Source organism: Macadamia integrifolia, chromosome 5, assembly GCF_013358625.1.
Source record: "Macadamia integrifolia cultivar HAES 741 chromosome 5, SCU_Mint_v3, whole genome shotgun sequence".
Classification (NCBI taxonomy): domain Eukaryota; kingdom Viridiplantae; phylum Streptophyta; class Magnoliopsida; order Proteales; family Proteaceae; genus Macadamia; species Macadamia integrifolia.
Window position 1 is genome coordinate 4,184,890 of NC_056561.1, and position 17,710 is coordinate 4,202,599.

The window sequence follows — 17,710 nt, forward strand, 5'->3', positions numbered from 1 at the left end:
CCCAATTAGGCGTCCAATGAATAACACTTCTGCACCGGAATGATCAAATGTCAGTGTAACATGTTCAATAAACAACCTAGACCGATTTTAGGTTTTTATTGATCTTAATCAATACCATCCTGTAATTGAAACCCCTAGCTCATGTAGTTGACAGTGAATGGTGGCAATAAGCTCATTCTACGCTGGGTTTTGGAATTTGATTCTCTGTTACGCAATACGTAATAGGGCATGTGTTGCACATCCAACATTCAAAAACGCGTTGGACTGTGTAAACCACAATTTCTGAAAATGTTCCGTCAATAAATAAAGAAATCACGAGAAATCAATGGGGAAGTTTGGTCTCTTCCTCACGGAAACGACCAATTCATTTTGACTCAGATGGCCAACACGATTCTTTGACCAATCATTAAATTCAACTTGACAAAGCAACGGTAACCCAACGGTAAAGAATATATGGTAGAGAAGAGAAATGGTGGATCCATTACTCATCAGGAGGAAAGTTTGAAAAAAGAGACTAGAAGATAATATTAAAATGAAGCTGAAGCTATAAAAATGAAAACAAAGACCCAATTGCTGTGGAAAAACAAAAAAATGGCTTCAAGCATCTTTTCCATTGCTCAGAAGTTAGCTTCGATGATATCAAATGAAGCTGATTTCCTCTACGGAGTGCCCGATCAGACCCAATTGCTATGCAACGAGATCAGTTTGATGACTTCTGCATTGCAAGACGCCAATGAGAAACGCAGAACAGGAAATGAGGTGAAACAATGGGTGAACCAGGTTAGAGATGTTGTGATGGAAGCAGAGGATGTGATTGACTTCTTCATCTTTCGAGCAGAGCGACAACGGCACAAGAACTTCATAACCAGGTACATCTGCTACCCAAATCAACTATATAATCTCCACAAGTTAGGGAGTGAAATAGAAAGTTCCATTAAAAAGATGAACCAGCTTTCAGTTAGGAGATCTACTTTGGGGCTTGCAACTTCAGAGGTTGCAGGGCAAGGTTCAGTTGGTATGATCACCAATGAACAAGGCGTTCTACCTTTTCTACGACGGGGAGATCTTGTGGAAGAATTCTGTGTCATCGGATTTGAAAAGGAAGAGAAAGAAATAGCTAAGAAGTTGCTAACACCCATAAAGCTGGCCCCGGGGCCCTGTCCTAGTGTTGTTTCAATAGTAGGAATGGGTGGTAGTGGCAAAACCACCCTTGCTAGAAGGATCTATAGAAGATATGATGTTAAGGAGCATTTTCAGACTCGTGCCTGGATTTCTGTCTCTCAACAATACAATTTACAAAATCTTCTCCAGGTCATTATAGAACAGATCCAACCCCTCACCCATGAGGGGAAGAAGGAACTAAAGGAGCAAAATGTGGAAAGCTTGATCCATAGGCTCTCAAGTCACTTGAAAGAAACAACCTACCTAATTGTGTTCGATGACTTATGGAGGCTTCAAGACTGGAACATGTTGAAACAAGCCCTTCCAGTCCAGGGAGAAAGATATCAAAGTAGGGTGATGGTTACCACTCGCATCGAAACTGTAGCAAGATGTGCAGATCCCACCACGACTCCCTATTTCCAGCGCCTTTTGGACGAAGATGAGAGTTGGAAGCTCTTCTTGATAAAGGTGATGACTCGTAAGGATGCAGATTGCCCTGAAGATTTAAAGGATTTGGGAAGGAAACTTGTCCACAAGTGTTGTGGATTGCCACTAGCCATTGTCGTATTAGGTGGTCTCTTATCCATTAAACCAAAGAATCATAATGCCTGGTCCAAGGTTCTTGATAGCATAAATTGGGAGCTAAATCAGAATGAAGGGAATTGCCAACAAGTATTGGCTTTGAGTTATACAGACCTACCGGATCATTTGAAGCCTTGTTTCCTCTATTTAGGTATTTTCCCAGAAGACTCTGAAATTCGGCGTCGTAGGTTGATCTGGCTATGGGTGGCAGAAGGATTCATACAACCAAGGGGACGCTTGATGATAGAAGATGTGGCCGAGGATTACTTGGAGGAGCTCATCCAAAGAAGCATGATTCAAGCAACCATCCGAAGTTATGATGGTCGTGTCACATTTCTCCGTATCCATGATCTTGTTCGAGATCTAGCAATTACAGAAGCTAAGCAGGAGAGATTTCTTGAAGTTCTTGGGAGTGATAATTTGATTTCCCCAAATAAACCTCGTCGGATTTCCAACATTGAATATACTGGAGGCATGTATGGTGGTCTAGCTAATCATCCTCGTTCCTTATTGTGCTTCTCTAGAGATATTGAGATAAACATGATCAGGATGAAGTCTTTTTATGGAGCCATGAAACTACTTAGAGTCTTAGATCTTGAGGAAGTGTATCTTGGTGATACACCTAGTAGGTTACTCGAACCAATTGGAAAGCTCATCCTCCTTAAGTACTTGAGCTTTCGATGTACCTATGTAAGAGAACTTCCCTCTTCAATAGGAGACCTACAGAATTTACAAACATTGAGTTTAAGTAGTACTCGTCTCAGACAAGTGCCTAAGATGATAATGAAACTGCAGCATCTAAGAAATCTTACTATATCTAGTTTTGTTAGACTTGAACCCCAAAGCTTTGATAGCCCTCTTGATCACATGGTGGAGTTGCAGACATTAATGATAGGTGTAGGAAAATGGATGTATGGTATGGACAAGTTGACTAATCTGAGAGCACTACATATAGTTTCTACAGGTCTCTCTTCATATAAAGATACATTGTTAAATGCCATCCCCAAATTGAACCACCTTCGGGGTCTTTCTCTGTTTGGAGACGTTTTTGAGCCAGTAGTCCTTCCTATTTCATTTTCTGAACACTTGGAGCTCTATCATATGGAATTACAAGGAATAATTGGAATTCAAGATTTTCCCTCCAATCTTACTACCTTAATATTGAGATTTCAGATAGGACAACACATGGAGGAACTGATGGAGAACCTAAAGAAGCTGCCCAAACTAAGGTGCCTCATCTTGTTTCAGGCATATTTAGGATTCAAAATCATTTTCTCTGCTGATGGGTTTCGTCAACTTGAGGAATTAGGGTTGATTAACTTAGATGACTTAGAGGAGTTCATGGTGGAAGAAGGAGCATTACCAAACCTTAGGATTTTGAGGATTGTACGATGTTCTACGTTAGGAAGGCTTCCACATGGGTTGAAACAAGTAGTCACTCTTCAAGAATTTACTTTGTCAGGTGTGTCACAAGAGCTGGAAGATAGGGTCATTGAAGATGCAGGAGAAGATTGGGAGATCATCAAACACATACCCTCCATTAGAACTAAATCAAAATGGACTAATTCAGAATGCATGAAGGATGTTCAACAATTTTCTGATCAATGGTCTTGATTTTTTTATTAGTAAGACTCAGTTCTTTTGTATCAATCTTTCTCTGTGATTTTTTTTTTTTTGTGGGTGCAAATATTTCCGTGTTGGATATCATATCCTTATTTTTCTATGTAATAATATTTAGAGAAGATTTTCTTTGTGTAGATTCGGGAAGGACACTCTGTTTGATGATTCTGACTCTAAATTAGAAGCTTCTAAGAGGGAGGGCTCGTATAGGGACTTTGCTTTGAGTGGTCTATTTTTAACTGGTATTCTACATTTTGAGACCGGTTTTTTCTGGTTTTTAAAAAAATTTCTTGACAATCAGACTGCCAGGCAATGCCCAACCAGTCAGTTCAAAAACTCCAAATGTGGTTCATGGAAGCTTCATGGACCACTAAGAGAACCATAAAAAGGTATAAACCCTAGATTATAATTTGAGGAATTGGATCGAATCAGCCCCATTCGATCCCAATTGAGGGCTGATATTGTATATCGCTGGACTGGTATGGACAAAAGATAATAAGGTATAAAAAAAAAAAGTCCATTTTACCTGCAACATGTAAAATCCATCCTCACAAATTTTTCACCTCTTTTTATTGGTCAAACAAATAAGACTTTATATAAAAGCCCTACATGCCTCGACTATATTGTTTCTAGTGTCGATTCATGGCGATTCCAATTCAATCTATATTGCAATCGACTAATGAGATAGATTCATATCCCAATTCCAAGTTTCTAAACCCTGACCCCCCGATATTCTAAGACCATAAAAAGTTGAATTAAAGTTGGATAAGCTATCCAGAAAAGATGCAGGTGAGATTATTTATAGGCATTATTTTCTTGGTGCTCCATGATAGTAATTATAACCCCCAGATAGAAGCCCCATACAACGAGTAACACTTTCGTAAGTCTAACAGGTGAAATTAAAACTTATCGACTTAAATCCACTACTAGATGATTCGAACGATGATAAGATAAAGACTTCCTTCCATTAGACTACCAACCCAGTTGACATTTTTCAATGGCATCTAGAACTTATAGGAATATTGGATGGGCTCATACGGCACCTTTTTTTTCTTGTTTTTAATATAAATGGATTTGAGGACTTGATGCGTAATTTCAGGAAGTCTTTGCTGATTTGTATTAAAAAGTCAAAAGATGTGCCCAAATATGACAAATATAAAATTGGTTAAATCCAAGCAAGCCAAGGAATAGCTGAGGCTTGAAAGATATTATTAACATGAAGCTATCGCTATAAATTCAAGAATTTTCTGGCTATAAATCTATCTCTGCATTGCGAAGTCATCAAGTCATCAAGTATTTAGAGTTGAGTGAGAAAAGAATGGCTGCGGGCATCTTGTCCATTGTACAGAGATTAGCTTCGAAGCTACTAGATGAAGCTGATTTCCTATCTGGAGTGCAAGATCAAGCCCAATTGCTAAGCGACGAGATCAGATTGATGAGTTCTGTACTGCAAGATGCCCTTGAGAAACGCCGAACAGGAAATGAGGTAGAAGAATGGCTGAAACAAGTTAGAGATGCTGTCATGAAGGCCGAGGATGTGGTTGATTTGATCATCTTTCGAGCAGAGCGACAACGGAAAAGAAACTTCTTAACCAGGTACATCATCTGCTACCCCAATCACCTATTTTATCTCCGCAAGTTAGGGAAGGAAATAGAAAAATCCATTAAAAAGATGAACCAGCTTTCAATTAGGAGATCTACTTTAGGCCTCGCAACTTCAGAGGCTGGTGGGCAAAGTTCAATAGGTACAATTCGTATTGAACAAGGCCTGCATTTTCATCGGGGAGATCGTGTCGAAGATTTTTTTGTCATTGGATTCCAAGAGGAAGAGAAAGAAATAGTAAAGAAGTTGCTAACACCCATAGAGCTGGCCCAGGAACCCTGTCCTACTGTTGTTGTTTCAATAGTAGGAATGGGTGGTAGTGGCAAAACAACCCTTGCTAGAAAAATCTACAAAAGGAATGATGTTATGAATCATTTTCAGACTCGTGCCTGGATTTCTATTTCTCAACAGTACAGAATAAAAGATCTTCTCCTAGTCATCATAGAACAGATCAAGCCCCTCACCCCTAAAGAAAAGGACCTAGATAGCCTAAATGTTGAAAGCTTGATCCATATTCTTTCAAGTCACTTGAGAGAAACAACCTTCCTAATTGTATTTGATGACTTATGGAGGTTTCAAGACTGGGACATGTTGAAACAAGCCCTTCCACTTCAAGGAGAAGGCTATCAAAGCAGGGTATTGGTTACAAGTCGCAATGAAATCGTAGCTATATATGCAAATCCCTCAACAACTCCCTATTTCCAACGTCTTTTGAATGAAGATGAGAGTTGGGAGCTCTTCCAAGCAAAGGTGATGGGTAGCAAAGATGTAGGTTGCCCTGAAGATTTGGAGGATTTGGGAAGGAGAATTGTCCACAAGTGTCATGGATTGCCACTTGCCATTGTAGTATTAGGGGGTCTCTTATCCATTAGAGAGAGGACTCATATTGCCTGGTCCAAGGTTCTTGATAGTGTAAATTGGGAACTAAATCAGAATGAAAGGAGTTGCCAACAAGTATTGGCTTTGAGTTATACTGACTTACAAGATCATTTGAAGCCCTGTTTCCTCTATTTAGGTCTTTTCCCAGAAAAATATGAAATCAAGCGCTATAGATTGATCTGGTTATGGGTGGCAGAAGGCTTCATCGAACCAAGAGAACGCTCAACGATGGAAGATGTGGCCGGAGATTACATTGAGGAGCTTATCCAAAGAAGCATGATTCAACCAACAAGTCGAAGTTATGATGGGCGTGTCACAAGTTGTCGTATCCATGATCTTGTTCGAGATCTAGCAATTTCAAAAGCTAAGGAAGAGAGATTTCTTGAAGTTCATGGGAGTGACAATTTAATTCCCACCAATAAATCCCACAGGCTTTCCATCATTGAACCTATTGAAGGAGTTATGCTTGGTCCTTCAACTAATTATGCTCCAAACCAAGGTACTACTCCAAATCATCTCCATTCCTTATTTTGCTTCTCCATCTCTATGATTATTGAGAGAAACTCTTGGATGACATCTACTTTTGGAGCCATGATCAAGTTGCTTAGAGTCTTAGATCTAGAGGGAGCACCTGTAAGTTCTATATCTTATGGCTCGCTCGACCAGATCGGAAAACTCATCTTCCTTAAGTACTTTAGCCTTCGTGGTACCAGAATAACATATCTTCCAGACTCGATCGGAGAACTGCAAAATCTACAAACACTTGATTTACGACATTCTTATCTTCAAGAGATGCCAACAATGAAACAACATCAACTAAGACATCTTGTTTTATATTGTCCTTATGATGTACCTATGTTGATGCGCTCCGATTGTTCTCTCGAGCACTTGACTAACCTACAGACACTAGTGCTACATAGTGGAAATTGGATCAAAAGTAGCCTCCACAAGTTGATTAATCTGAGAGAGCTATGTAAAGTGTTTGGTAAACATTTGCGGGTTCTATACAAAGGGGCATTGTTAGACGCCATCCCCAAATTGAAGCACCTTCGGGGCCTTCGTCTCATAGACCGTCGGACAAGTCTCCGAAGTGATGGTTTGGCAATCAATCTTCCTGTTTCATTTGCTGGCCAATTGGAGCTCTATCATTTGATCTTAATGGGAATAAATGGAATCCGAGATTTTCCATTAAATCTCACCACCTTATTATTGGGTTCACAGACACTACAACGGACACAAATGGAAATACTAGAGAAGCTACCCAAACTAAGGTGCCTTATCTTGCTTGAGGTACATATGGGACCTGCTATAATTTTTCCTGCAGATGGGTTTCTTCAACTTGAGGAGTTGGTGTTGATTAACTTATATCACTTGTACGATTTCATAATGAGGGAAGGAGCATTACAGAACCTTAGGGTTTTAATGATTCAAAACTGTGGGTTGAAAGGGCTTCCAGATGAGTTGAAACGAGTGGTCACTCTCCAAGAACTTACCTGGTCTTTAATACCAGATGGGTTTGAAGACATGATCCGAGAACACATAAGAGAAGATTTCGGGCACATACCTTCCATTGCAACTGAACCAGATTTCGGGCTTCCTGAGCGTTGGCTATATGATTTTGGTCAGTTGTGTTGATGCTATGATTCTTCTTTTTTTTTGTATAGAAAATATGTACCCTTCTTTTTAATTTCATTTTGGAACCTATCATATTTCTTTTTATATATTTTGAATGATTTTTTCTTTCATTTTTATACCATTTGCATATTAAATCCTAATACCGTTAGACTGATGTTAGTTTTGAAAGTAAAAGGACCTAATTACCCCTAATCATGTAAACTTAAATTAAAATTATTATTAAATAGTAAATAGGGAATTCCGATATGTTACATTCAGTTTTGTAATTCGTTCACAAATATATAATTTTCCCTATTACATGTCCTTCAAATTGTCCTTCTCATCATATGCAACCATATTAAATATTAGCTAAATGATGTATCTATTCTGTCCCATCAGGGATTTAAATCTCTGGTATTGATTCGGATCGACTTGATTGTCAATTTTACCACTAATTTTTCATAAAATTATCATTATAATTTTTTTTTCTATCTTAACCCTAATCTAATATCAATATCGATACGATCCGGACGATCCAATACTGATGCATAGAACCCTGCTTTCCATATCTTGTAACATTTAGTCTTGGGGATCGATTATCATAACAAAATATAGAGAACAGGCGTTGAAGATGGACTCGCGTGTGGCACCTCAACGGCAGTTGGCTGGTTTATGGATACGGTTGGATGAATCAAAGAGTTTTTCCGATTGGGTAAGTATCTTATTTGATAGTAAAACGTTGTTCGGTTTGGTTTGGATAATATTCCAATATACATTGCTATTATGTAGATCATTTTTCTACGTTGTTTTCTGTGCAAGAGCACGTGTTTACGCCAGACAAAGGTTGTGCGAAATGACCATCATGTTCTTTGTGGTCATTGTCAGAGACTGCTCTTATGGCGTAGGGCCACATTAACATTTTTCCTAAATAATAAATGAGATAGGGATAGACATATTGCCCATGTATGATATGCTAGTAGGTGGCACTAATGGAGGCACAAGAATAGATACAACACTTGTGAGAAGTCTAAAGGCAGAGCAACCCTTACACCTAGAAATAGAGGGGGGGAGACATGGTTTTAAGTATCGGTGCGTATCGTGCCGTATCGGCCGATAAGTATCGGTGCGTATCATGCCGTATCGGCCGATACGTATCTGTATCGGTAGGCATCGGCATGATACATACCGATACGTATCATGAAAATTTTAAAACCCTTATGTATCGATACGTATCCTACGATACACACCGATCCGCACCGATACGCACCGATACACCACCGATACGCACCGATACTCACTGATACGTACCGATACTCTGAAAAATTCAAAATTGAAGTGACATGTACGTTTCGGTATGTATCGGTACGTATCGGTATGTATCGACTGATACACACCGATATGTACCGATACGGTCATAAAATGGCCAAAATGGGTAATTTTTTAGAAAAACATAATTTTTTGAGGTGTTTTTATTCCAAAGTTGCTGCCAACCATTTTTCTCTCTAAATAAAGTGGAAATCAAGGTTGGGAACAAGGATTTTACATTTATGGGACAATTACAAACCTTGGATTCTTAGTGCGATACTCTCAATTTACTGTTTATGCATAATACATGTTATATATAACTTTTTTTAACTATTTTTTTATGCAAATGTGTATAAAAAAGTGTTTCCTATCCATTTATGTGCGTATCTTTAGCGTATCTTAGCGTATCTCTGATACGATACGATACCCTCCGATACGTATCTTAATTTTGACCGACCGATACGACGATCGATACCGATACTTTAATCCTTGGTTGTAAAGATGATATAAACAATACAAAAAATTACAATTGATATGTACATGAAAAATTTTGACATGTCGCAATTCACATGAAAAATCAAGCTTTGGATGAATTTGATAGAATAATTTTAAAATAAAAAATTTGGGTCATAGTTGATATAGATAGCACCCATAAAAATACAATTGATATAGACATGGGTCACATGAAAAATCAACTTTGGATACGTTAAGTAGAATAAATTTGGGTCATGCAGTTGATATGGATAGTGCCCCCCCAAAATAATAGTTGATATGTACATGATCGAATTTGACACCATATATGTGAAAAGATGGCACTGCATTGTTCAAATCATTAATTATTTCAAATCACCTAAATAGGCCGCTTATCGAAATTAATGACCCATCTCAAAAAAAAATTCAAAATAATTTAAAAAAAAAAAATTTAAAAACAAAAAAGATACTAACAGTTCTGTGACTAGAGGCCGTCAAGGTATCTTGATTTCTCAAACAGTTCAAAGAATATCAGAATCCTTCTTTTAAAATAATTTTAATGCAAAAAAGATATTAATGGTTTTTAGAAAAGATGCTGTTAAGGGGACTTAGAACACTGATCAAGTCCCTTAAACACTCTGTTGAGGGAGAAATGCCAACCACCAAGGCAAGCCTTGGATCAGGTATTGCTGATATTTAACCTATGGTAATCGTTCACTAATTGATGGTACGGTTGAGGTAAGCCAATCAAACCATTTTAAATTCCCTTCTTTCTTAAGGGTACTTTGATAATCCAGTGTCTATAAAGAAAAAAACTAGGCATGAAGTTCTGGATGGTTGGAAGATGGGTCAAGAATGGTTTTCTCTGGAGGAAGAATTCAAAGTTTTGAACACCATAGAACTGGGTTATTATGCATTCAATCAAGAAAAGCAATCAAAAAGTGGTACAAGGATTTCATTGAAGGTTGGAAATTTTCCACATAATTAAGATTGATGCCTATTGCTAGATGGCAATAATTGATATCGATCTTATAGGGTCCATACCAGTCCTAATTTAAAGCTAGAGATCTAGAGCTTCACATTTGATAACAACTAAAATAGCAGAAATTCTAATCTTAGCCTCTGGTACGTTATTTGTACTTTAATAACGGGTCATGTCTCTTTCTTAAAAGCAATTATATTTTACCTACCTTAGAAGTCTATCATTTATACGGATAGTCCTTCAACTTTCACTTTACATAAAATATTCGACCTGAGTTTTTTTGTCCACGAAGAATGGATTTCCATTCACCACTGGCGATCAGAGCCATGGAATAGGACGGGATGGGACGGGACGGGACGGGACGGGACAGGAGGGGAGAGAAAGGAGGGGGGGAGAAGGGATCGAGGGACGTGGTTTCAAAAACCTTGGATCACATGGTTAACTTATCGTGCGATCAAGGGAAACTTTTTACTAAAACGTGAATGAAAAAATAAAATTTCTTCACTCATAGAGGGTAGTTCACCCACCATCCTAAGGTTCACAAACATATATAGGAATTCAATATGTTTCCAAAATATCCTTTTGAGTTTTGATGCCTTCTTCGCCCATCCCACGCCCTTGTTGAATGAAAAACCTATCTAAATTTGCAACTATAATTAAAAATCATCCCTCCATGAAATTTCCGTTGAAAAGACACTGCCTGTTTCGGCACCATATTCCTGGAAGCAAGGAGAACACCAATTAATACTTTTAAAAATTTGTAATTAATTCAAAGACTTACTATAGCAATCCCCCAACCCCCCCCCCCCAAAAAAAAAAAAAAAAAAAAAAAGACACCTGATAGGGTGGGTTTTAATGCACAAAAATCCTTAGCGGGGAGGCAGTGAACGGCAGTGAGGATCCAACGGTTAGAGTGCATGTCGAAACCCTCCTAGCCATTGAATCCTTACTGCCACTCACCGCTCACCATAGAGAATTTGAGTCTGAGTTTTAACACGCCACTCCCACCCTTTGCAACAGGTAATGGTGCTTAAATCCCATAGAACTTTATAGACAAAGGTGGCAAATGAAATATCTCGCTTCATTTTAATTCTTACATTATCGGTTTCTCCTCAAAATATTTTGCTTCAAAACATTAGAAATCAAGTCAAATATAAACCTTAAACCCGAAATGAATCCAGGATGAGGAAAATACACCAACTGCAAATTGTTTTTTTTTTCCTCAGCCTTCACAACATTTTACCGAGCCAAATGGAGGCATATTGAATCTACGGTAGGAAAGCGTAGGGGTGCAAGCCCGTCCTAATCCCCCAACACAGCTTGGACTGAGTTACCTTGGCCCTAAGGGTGGGTCAGGGCCAGACCAAGATAGGGTTGAGGCCTTGGGTTAAACCTGGCCTGGCCTATCTTCTTCTTCTCCCCTGCCTGGCCCAACTTGCATCTCCTTTTCTCTCTACATGGTCAGGGGCAATCAAGATTAACTCGATCCAACCCTAAAGGCAGATTAAGTTTGGATTTTTCAGGCCTAGAGTCAAGGCCAGGCGGGGCTTGGGTCCAGCCAAGGAGACTCAAATTTTGTTTGGGATTTTCAAAAGCCCGAGGTTAGTTTAAGTAATACAACAGCAAAATATGCCCAAGAACATTTGCAAATATTTTTCTTTTGCTTGTATATCTTTTTAAAAAAAAAAAAATGCAAGCTTAATTTTCAGTATCTTTTCCACCATGTTTTGCTTTCAGATGTGGGAATGGTGAAATTCTCATCCATCAGCTGAAGCCAGATGTTTGATTCCCAAGGGTTTGGTTTTATTCGGCTTAGCAAAAACCCAAAATTAAGTCCAGAATCCCTCATTGTCACCTCTCAATCAAATTATTAAATAGAATTTCTGATGAAGTTTGATACAATGCATTTCATATGTGGGCCTAAAAAATTGCTTTCTGTTTGCCAATAATTCATACAATTATTCAAACCCAATGATTACGATAAACTATTGAAATTGAATAGAATTCAATTATATCATCATTACAATAATAGTTTAAAATAGAACAAAATGAAGAAAAAAAGAAAAAAAAAAAATCCCCTTTTCACAAATCATATGACGATTCAATACAAGTAGATAATTACAATGGCTTGCAACATGAGAAATGACTCTTGGATCTATTCAAGATGTCAAGGGTCAAGTAAATTAAAAAAAATTTATATATATATATATATATATAAAATAATTTAGAATTAGCCCTTTGAAGGGTTTAAGGTGGGCTTATAGCCCGGAAGTATATGGGACTCCGGCGGCTCCAATCCAAGAACCACCACCCAAGAAGTTTGCAACTGTGAACTTCTGGGCATCTGAGGTGCTCATGAATCATGATATGATAGCCTGTCCACTTCACTCGACCACTTGTGCTAGACCCTGAACCGGTATTCGCGTACTCTCCATAGTAAAGAGTGCTTAGAGCAAAATTGCCACTCCACTCAAGCCACCCCGCAGGATCGATCAAGCTATCAAGAGAAGTCTTCATGACAACAGTCCTTGAGTATTCCTTCCATGGACGACCCAAGTAAGTCTTAAACGAACTTTGTACTGCTTTCAAGTCTGAAGCAGCTGTAATTGTGCAATCATGGATAGATATTCCGGTGTTCTCGTTCGGATCAGACCGCCCTTGAGCCGTGACGGTGTTCTTTTGGTTGCTCATGGGTTTTCTCACATAGATGTTGCAGTTCTGGAACACGACGGCAGCATCTCCAAAAATGAAATCTACTGTGCCATAGATGTCACAGTTACGGTAGAACTGACGTTGGGAGTAAACATATAAGGTGTCTTGGTATCCTTTGAAGCTACACTGATAGAAAACTGAGAGGTCTGAGCCTGAACGGAATGCAACTGCTTGATGCTTCTGAGGTCCTGCCGTGTTTTGGAAGGTCATAGCCTTGGCGATGAAACCGTCGCCGACCGCAGCTGTGGAGATGAAAATAACACAGGTAAGTCAGATTAATCAATCTTTCAAAACCTTAATTGTTATTTTCCTTTTCTTTCGTTGGGTGGGGTCAGGGATTGTGGGTGGTGGTGAATGTGTCAAATCCAAGGACAGATACCGTATTGTCAACTAGTCAATTCTAACCATAAAACAGTAATCTCTCGGTGTCACATAGAGACAGAGGGAAACAGAGATTGAAAGCGGAGATTATATAAGAAAGGGCTGAATTGAGGGCCTGATCTGTAGCTGTCCTATGTGATTGACTGAAGCCAATGCAAGTTAAGAAACCCCTAACCATTGTTTTAGGTATTATCCTCGGATTGATCATATTGGCCAATTTGTGCCCGTGTCAATTTTTAGGGCAAAACTATCTGATACGATCCAGACAGACTGATACCATTCGATATCGATACCCAATACCAACTGTCAATGCCCCATACCTAAAACCATGCAGTTAGAGAAGAATTCGGATCAGGTTTATGTACGAGAATAATCCCGTACATTCCTCTTTGAAATCTATTAAATGAAGAGAGAGAATGCGGATTCTAAATCCATGAATCAGTGACGTACGAGATGAACCTGATCCGGTCTCGCTAGAGAAATCTTTATTCGAAAAAAGAAAAAAAAAAAAAGAATTTAACTCTGTCTTGGTGAAAAACGATAACAAAGGAAGAACTGATGATTACATGAAGCTTCAAGAAAGAAAGCTTACCAACGGTGGCCGATCTGAAAGTTGTAGAACCATCTTGGACGTTTTTACTACCAGTAACAATGGTAGCATCAATCCCATCTCCAATTAGCATTATATTCTTCATTGACTTTGTAATCTCAACGTTCTCTTGGTAAGTACCCTTCTTCACATATATAACAAATATTGAAGTCCCACTCCTTAGCTTTGATGAAGCAGCCAGGGCCTCAGTGATGGTCTTGTAATTACCAGACCCATCAGCGGCCACCACTATATTAGCTTGTGAAGCTGTTGTTGTTGACTGGAGAAGCTTCCTATCAGCACCAGAGACCCACGAAGGGAACCCATCAGAAAGCAAGCGTCTGGCACCACCTGGTTTACTAGACTGTGCTGAAGCTGCCTGTTTGTTTACAGCCAGAGAGTTACTAAGCAACTTGGAGAAGTCACTCAGCATGGAAGGTAAGGAAGACATAAAAGAAGCTTTCTTGAGCTCCAAAAACCCATTTTGGCATGTCTGATGATTGGCAACCGCTGCACTAAGCCATGTTTGAGTATCTTCCCAACTGTTAGACAGTAATACACGATTAAGCTGGCTAATCGTGTCATTATAAAGCTCTGCACAGTCGGCCCATGCTGCCTTGGCTGGTTCATCGAAAGAGGTCAAGTCCATAGCTGAAATGTGATCATGGGCTAGTTGAGCTTGGTTCATGGTGACCGTGATGACTACATCATGGAAACCTTTTGAGGGAACTAAAGGATTAGAGGTAATGAAGGAATTGCATATTTGAGGATATGGTGTTTGGCTACAAGATGACTCGGTGCTGTCGCCATTAGTCACCCTAGAAACAAGAGCAAGAAGAGATAGACTCACAAGAACTCTAACAAAAAGCTTATCATCCATAGTGATCACCCAGCAAAACTGAAACAACTAATGGATAAGTGAGTATGTTTCTTTCCTTGTTACTACTACTCCAAATGAGGATTATGATTCAAGAATGGAAGTTTTAGGCCTTTATATAGAGCTTAATAGTTGAATGAGTAGCATAAAGTGTGGATGCTTGAACGCGTTTTAGAGCTGTGAAAAGTTGTACGTTGGTCCATCCATGCATGAGGTTTATGAATATTCCAATCACTATAGTGTTTTGTTTTTATTGGTGGAAACTATGGTCTTTTGTTGAATATTTCAATAGATCGATTCTATTGAAGCCCACATAATTAAGGCTATTGACTTATGCCAATTCTAAGTTGGTCTCCTTGGCGGCTTCTCTGTTGTCTAAGTCTAGGTAGCTCTTTTTTATACGGGGGGCTGTTGGTGTTCAGGAAATAAACAAAGAATTTCATCAATGATCTATGGTTTTCTATGTGCTTACGAATTGGGTTATGAAGCCAATGGTGGATAGGTAGGATTTATTTTTTTATTTTTTTAATTGGGTGAACGATATCCTATAGTTATCTGGTTGGTGAAGCATAACCACAATAAAAGATATAAATTAGAATCTCACGTTGTTCTGAGTAAACCTTCTCAGTCGGTTTACTCAGGTATGTATTTTTGCACTGTAGTCTATTTATTTAAGAAATAAGTTGGTCTCGATCGATCTTGGTTGAATTTTAGATTTTAATCGAACTTTTGTATTAATCGGGTCAATCTACTCTGTAACAGAGCCTTGAATATGATAATATACTATCAAAGCGTTAAATGGGCTAATGCATCATTAACCTTAAATAGCCCTTAAGTGGGTTTTAATTATCTTAGATTTCAAAAAATTTAATATATTATTTAATCATCAATAATTTAGAAAAGACTTGACACTTAATTTCATTCAATAATTAATAAAAATATCGATATATATTTTATTTTAAAAAATAAAAATATACATATAAACGGTTGGACTAAACATGTCGGGTTGAGTCTGTCAAGCCAATCGGGCACCTATCGGGTTTACACTGTGCACTAGGACTGATTATAAATGGACTAGGATTGAGCCCAACACGTTTATCAATCTATTAGACTTTAATTGGACAAACTCTATCAAGCCATGTGACGGGGTTGGATGAGAATTTCTCATAGGCAGGATTCTAAATATTGATATCAGATTCGCTTGATTGTATTAGTATTAGCTGAAGTCAATATTGATATCTAATCCATTTAGGTCGATTATCAGTATCGGATTAGGTGTAAAATCATAAAAAGATCCGATCAATGCTGTATCGTGTATGCCACTCAATTCTCGACATTTAAATCTTTGCTCATAGTCATAGGTCAAGTTTTTTTTTTTTTTTTTTTTTGGTAAAAATAGGTCAAGTATGACCATTTGTTCAAACAGGTTAGATCAAGTGACAAAAAGAAGTGAATCAAATTCACGATTAAAATATGAGGATTTGGATTGATTCTAAAATTTGACATGTATTGAATAGTAGATAGTTCCTTGTGATTAGATTGTTACATTACATTTCAAAGGTATAACAAGGTGATGTAAACATTTGGACTTGATAGTCAGTGTTTAGGAAAAATCTTTCAGCATAAATTAATTTAAGATCTTTCTCACATGCGAGGTGTTGGATCCTTATATGTATGTCTAGGTGAATGTACGTATAACGAATTCAAATTCTTACATCAGACTGTTTAATTAAGGTTAGTGGTAGATGAACTTCAAAACATACGTACCTGGAGCCTCTTCGGATTTCTCTTCTAGTTTCATTGTAGAGATATGCTGTTTAATTTGGTGTGGAGCTCTCTCTTTTTCTTTTTTTTTTAGTTCTTTTCTTATTACTTCCTCCATTTTTTTGAGGAGAGAATTCTAGGCTTCGTTGAATATATATTTAATCACTAAAAATAAATATATAACAGATCACGCCAATTTTGTAGAAGTAATTATCTTTTAACTGCCGTTAGTGTTCTATCATTTCTACAGATATCGACATTACTTGAAAATTTTGATAACTAAGACTACAAGTTTCAAAGAGAATTAAATTATTAAGCTTTGGGCTGTATACGGTAACACGTTGAGAAGGCTAGCTGGAGAATCATCAATCTCTCTGTTTGGTTGTTCAGAAAATTTTAAATGGAAGATTTTGATGTGAAAGCATTAGATGATTGGTTGGTTTGAGTTTTAAGCTATTACTATTGGTGGATAAGATCTTAGCTAGCTAACGATGATGCAAACAGCGTACTTCGTAAGGTGGTAGTGATTCCTCAGGTCAAACATGAAGTCTTTGAGTTTGAAATCCTTCCAAAAGCTTTATAACAACAGATCAAGTTTTCCTTCATCCATAGGAAAATGAGTAATGGTGGCACTGGCCTCTCTCTCTCTCTCTCTCTCTCTTTCCCCTATTCCAATCTCATCATTTGTTGAGTTGCTAGTTCCAAAAACACTAGCAGCGTGTCCAACAATCTCTCAAAGTTCATCCATCATTCTAGGATTGACAAACCTTTGTAGGGTTTTAATCTTCCCAGAATACCCTCCTGATGTCTACTCCCTCCTATCCCACACCCTCGATGATTAGGAAATTGTCTTAATTTGCAACTCTAACTAGGAAGCTCTCCTCCATGAATTTTCCTTGGAAAGACGGCTAGTAGCGCCTCATATTCCTTGCAACATGGAGATCATCAATGGATATATTAGTTTGGAATCTTTCTTTTTGAGAAAAGGTGGATATGTCACCGGTATACCCAAATCTACGTCTATCTCTTTTTTTCTTCCTTTGCAAAAGTTCCTTGACCCCTCTTATCCCAGCCCTCCCATTGATTGAACCTCTAATTCCAAAAAAACTATCGGCATACCTAACTTCCTTCCCCTCCCCTCCCCTCCCATCCCCTCCCCTCCCCTTTCCT

General features: G+C 38.3%; 3 protein-coding genes across 3 annotated transcripts; 2 read left to right on the forward strand and 1 right to left on the reverse strand.

The window, feature by feature from the left end:
- Positions 1-591: 591 nt before the first annotated feature.
- LOC122079864 (disease resistance RPP8-like protein 3) lies at positions 592-3,357 on the forward strand. The gene has a single exon (XM_042646617.1). It carries the CDS (start codon positions 592-594, stop codon positions 3,355-3,357), a length of 2,766 nt encoding a protein of 921 aa, XP_042502551.1.
- A 1,324-nt stretch (positions 3,358-4,681) lies between these two features.
- On the forward strand, positions 4,682-7,480 carry LOC122079871 (putative disease resistance RPP13-like protein 3). The gene has a single exon (XM_042646632.1). It carries the CDS (start codon positions 4,682-4,684, stop codon positions 7,478-7,480), a length of 2,799 nt encoding a protein of 932 aa, XP_042502566.1.
- A 4,795-nt stretch (positions 7,481-12,275) lies between these two features.
- Positions 12,276-14,779, reverse strand: LOC122079873 (pectinesterase-like). The gene is given in 3 exon segments (XM_042646634.1): positions 12,276-12,574; positions 12,576-13,171; positions 13,903-14,779. Coding segments are annotated over 3 exon segments (1,572 nt in total). The 3' UTR covers positions 12,276-12,475.
- Positions 14,780-17,710: the final 2,931 nt, after the last annotated feature.